At 43.2% G+C, this 4,754-nt stretch overlaps 1 protein-coding gene across 1 annotated transcript; it reads right to left on the bottom strand.

The window, feature by feature from the left end:
- Positions 1-19: 19 nt before the first annotated feature.
- LOC136533517 (serine/threonine-protein kinase ATR-like) lies at positions 20-4,530 on the bottom strand (the record flags this gene model as incomplete). The annotated part of the gene is made up of 7 exons (XM_066526071.1): positions 4,281-4,530; positions 4,039-4,192; positions 3,285-3,397; positions 2,871-3,205; positions 2,671-2,795; positions 592-736; positions 20-520 (listed from the first exon to the last, which is right to left on the bottom strand). Coding segments are annotated over exons 1-7 (1,530 nt in total), but the record flags the coding sequence as incomplete, so codon positions are not given.
- Between the last annotated feature and the right edge of the window lie 224 nt (positions 4,531-4,754).

Raw genomic sequence — 4,754 nt, 5'->3', positions numbered from 1 at the left:
AAGAAATCCAGGAAAGGACTTGCTTAGAAACTCTGGTAAACAGACTTGTCTTCGGATAAACACATAATGAAATACACAGCAGACTAATCACTTCTATAGCAGCCTCAGGGTCTAATGGATAAGTCTCATGATTGTCTGGTGACAGGCAATTAATCAGTGAATTTAAAGACTGTAGAAAAGCATAGCCATAATCTTCTTTTTCAAATCCAGTGGCAGCAGAAAATCCTGATTCAGTCATCTTCTTACGTTTGGCAGAACTGCTTTCCTCATGCCGTGATATTCTTTTCTGGCCAACTTTTGGCAACTCAATTTTTCCAGATCTTGCCTGAGGACTGCTTTGACCATTACCATCATCCAGAGTGAAAAAGGTTTGACCAAATTTGCTGATAACCGCTCGAATGCATTGAATCAGTTTGCTGCAAGGTTTTGGCAAGCATAGCAACTTCAGAAGGATTTCTGGTTTCCATACTTGTACAGAGCAAAGTTCAACTATTCTCTTGTATGCAGTGTACAGTGCAACCTGAAAAGGAGTAGGGGGTTAGTAGATGGAACTATGCATAGAACCTAGGTAAGTCAAGTTGGTCCTTGAACCTGAAGTTCTGCACTTTTGCTGGTCTTTACTGCTTTTTCGAGAATATTAACAATATCAACAGCTGTAGATTCAACAATATAGTCAGGACATGAAGAATGCAGTGCATGAAGACACGCTCCCATTGAGAAGTCATAATCTGCATCTCTGCAGAAACCAAGATAAAGCATTTTGGTAACGTGTCAGATTTCTGGATTCCAATAAACAAGGGGGAACCAAAATCTATGTTATAAGTTACTACTTCTATTTGATATATAAATCATTTTAGGCCTTGGCAGAAGTCAGGAACTACAGTAGCAGTGTAGCAGAGAATGTTGCCAGTCAAGACCTCGTTCATTACAAGGACTGTTTTCCTCCCCTCCAAAGGGACCTAATTCTTAATTCTCTCCCCAAGAGGAATGCATGGGAAATGATGACACATTTATTGATTAGAAATTTAGAATAGCATCCAATTAGCATGGGCAGAATAGGAACAAAAGGAGAACTTTGAATGAAAAATTTTAAGAAGAGCTGTAAAACGTTAAACCTACAATTGGAACCGTATGGAGTATGGATTTTCACATGAGGTAGGATGAAGTGATATGTCTAGTTGCAATTTCCTTTGACCTCGAACCCCACAACAGTTATATGAATCATCTATCTGGATTTAATTTTAATATTGTCTTCGATGACCAAATAAACCACCCAATTACTGCCACCATTCAGATTTAGAGCGTGCCTTTTATTTTCCTGTGGGCTTGTTCAAATTTAGAAGGTGTAACTAGTTTCCAAGGAATTAATTAAAGTACAGTTATACATTTGTTAGTGGTTTTCTGCTTTGGTTCACAGGCAAGTTATTTAAGCAAAGGCAGTAATTGATCCACGGTCATGCACATACGCATGCGGCTTCATTTAATGGCTGTGTAACGAGTACATGGCAGGAAACAAAGCTTCAGAGAGTAATGTATACTTAATGAATTAAGCAAGTGCAATATTGTTGGCTATCATGCTCCTTGGTATATGAGCCAAAAAATGTGGGCCCTGAAAAGAAAAAAACTAGGGAGTATTTGCTAGGTATAGTCTAATTAGCAGCTGGTTAGCATGTAGGTTGGCAGCACATTCTTCACTTGAGTCAGTGCAAGGATGGAGAAAATAATAGGAAATTTGGTTTGATACAAGCAACTTGGAACTTGGAAGGACAATGATGCACATGCAGCACATAATAGAAAGGAAAATTATCTGAACATGAAGGTTCGTGCCTTTGTGGAGTCAAACAGCTAACGTGCTTGCATGCCTTTGTTGAAGAGAAAAATGTTGATCTCTTCTTTTAATTTATCTAGCTTTCACATGCTCAATTTTTTTCCCGGTTGGCCAATACAGCAAAACAATACCAATGGTGCAGTCGTGGGCTAATTCTCATGCAGAAAATGGTTATAACTAGGGTGTCCTTTATGTGTAAGTGTGTTGCCTAGGGTAGTAGGGTTTGTCGTCTGGGCTATCATGGTTAGGGTTTTTCGCCGGTTTTCCATCTAATAAACCGCGTGTCTGTGTGGTTTTCAGGCCTAGTTTCCCTTATAAACCGGGTCAATTCCATTCTACTTAATTGAAAGGCAGAGCTCCTGTCATTGCATTAAAAAAAATAGATTCAATTCAGATTCGAAGACGGAAAATAGTGAAACATCCAAGTTATATTCTTGTTCCTACCTTGAACTAAAGGCACGATGGACTCATGTGTAATTTGGGGATGTACTGTGCCAAGATTTAATATAAGTCCCCCTTCCCTTCGAAAAAAGGCACGATGGACAAAAATGAAAAAATGCATAGCTGAGCAACTTTAAAGTGGTAGCTATCTGTTTCATTTATAATTTTACAGAGAGAAGTTACCAAGCAGTAACTTTTTTCATTCCAGTGACAGTAAAGAGAAATAGTATGTAAATGTAAATCTATTTCCAAAAACGCGTGCAAAGCAGCTAAAGAAAACAGATGCAAATTACAATCCAGCATAACAATAACCCAATAGTGTCCAAGATCCAACTTATGTCTCCTCAATTGGGTGCAGTAATTTCAATAACTGGGAGCAATGAGTACGAACATAATTATACCTGATATCGGAGAGTTCGCTAATTTCTTGGCTCAAAATGCATGTGATTGAACGAATGATGTTTTCTAGAGGAAGAATCTCAGGAGTCATTACTGTGGCAACAATACGTGCGAAATCAAAACAAACCTGTTGCAACGGATTGACTTTAAGATACCAAAGGATAACCAAAAGTTAAAGCTATTCATCAAGAGAGATACCAACCTTATGCAGAGAAGCATCCCCATAGCAGAGGATAGAACAAGCAGCAGAAACAAATGGCATGTTAACAAGCCCATCAAGATACAAGGTCCCATCTGTAAGACACTTGTTAACTAGTTTAATCAACGAAGTGGCAAATGGGCGCCATCTTGCATCGCCTGTCAGATCAACCAGCACGCCAGGTCCATTCTTAGGTCGGCAACTGGCTAGGAGCTCACTATAAGGCCCAGGTGTGTCTAATATATCCAAGAAGGATCCACAGAGGCATTTAACTAAACATCTTCCAGGAGGCACACCACTAGGACTTCTGTCATGCAATGATGCCACATATAGCACATCTGTTGGATTGGAAAAGGTCAAGTTTCAGCCCTTTCTGCATAATTATAGAATATAAGATGAACATAACAAAATGCATACCTTCTACCGCAACCATAGCATCTAGAAAGAATTGTCTGTAGGCTTCACGGTCACCTGTACGGAGAATGGAGAGAAGATTCCAAACTGCCTGGAATATAATCTCATGGCTCAACCTGCAATAGTGAAGAAAGAACATACATGTAAACAATAGGTGGGATGTTTAGCAAGTGAAATACGCCGGTGTGAAACTTATAGCACTACCTTATCAAATTACTTAAAAAAAAAGACTGCAAGGATGACAGCCACACACACTTGTAGTTCACATTTATACTATTATTACTATACATGTGAAGTTGCTCCTTAGCCTACTAGGCCATTTTCCCTTTGACCCACAAGAAGAAATCCAAAGGTAAATTTATGCCCAGTTGCGGGTAACTTGGTACTCCTACTCTGGTAAATAACTTGGTACTCCTCTGGTAAATTAAGACACATGTTGCTAGGCACACTATACACTAATCACCAGTGGGTATCTGCACCTTTGGCCTCTTAGGCACAGAGATTATAAGCTAGCTCCATACCACGTCTGGATAGTAAATGGATTGGTACCGAATGGACAATATGCAACACCATTGCACGACTGTATCAATGGGGATAAATCTGTGTACATTTTTTTAGGGAAAAAGTGTACAACATACGAGATCCCAATCAAACAGCACATTCATACCACAATAGCATCCGCAATCTATTCCCGAATAGAAGAAGCGATAGGACTAGGGTTTAACGGAGGCGAAAAGGAGGGGAAGGAAGGCAGTGCCTGAAATTGGGCTCGGCGAGGAACGTGAGGATGCGGGCGATGACGCTGAGGACGTCGGCGGCGCGGCCGTTGTAGAAGACCCCGGGGAACTTGAGCGCCGTGAAGGCGACCAGCTTCAGGATCGCGCTGACTTCCCTGAGCTCCCTCCCGGCGGCTGCAACCTCGGGCCCACAGCAACGGTCAGGCCAACCGCGGTCCGCGGGAGATGAACGTGGACGGAGGGGGCGAGAAGGGCGGCGTACCTTTGGGGGAGGTGACGACGTAGTCGCGGAGGAGGTTGGGGAGCACCTCGCGGAGCTTGACCTCGAGGTGCGCGGAGCCCGGCTCGGCCCCGTCGGGCGCAGTGGAGGTCGAGGTGGACTCTATGAGCGCGCGGAGCTCGTTGATGTAGGTGGCCATGGCGCCGCGATCGCCTCAGCCGCCGCCACCGGCGCTGGGGCGGCAGCGGGAGGGGCGGAGGGCTCGGCGGCGGCCCTCGCTGGCCTTCCCCTTTTTTTTCTTTCCCTCCTTTAATTTCGAACGGAAATGGTTTCGGTGTTCCCCTCTCCGGCTCTCCCACTCCGACAGGTTCGGCTGTTCGGTGTTCCCCCGCGTGGGCTCAATTGTGCCGCAAAGTAGGCCCAATTTAAAATTCAGAGCTAATTGGGCTGTTTTGTTAGGGCAGGTACGGGACTTGGGCTAAAACAAAAACTGGGCCTATTTAGTGGAGTAGGCAA

This window comes from Miscanthus floridulus, unplaced genomic scaffold, assembly GCF_019320115.1.
Source record: "Miscanthus floridulus cultivar M001 unplaced genomic scaffold, ASM1932011v1 fs_907_2_3, whole genome shotgun sequence".
In the NCBI taxonomy this organism is placed as follows: domain Eukaryota; kingdom Viridiplantae; phylum Streptophyta; class Magnoliopsida; order Poales; family Poaceae; genus Miscanthus; species Miscanthus floridulus.
The sequence above is the reverse complement of the archived record's forward strand: the minus strand, read 5'-3'. Positions and strand labels throughout refer to the sequence as shown.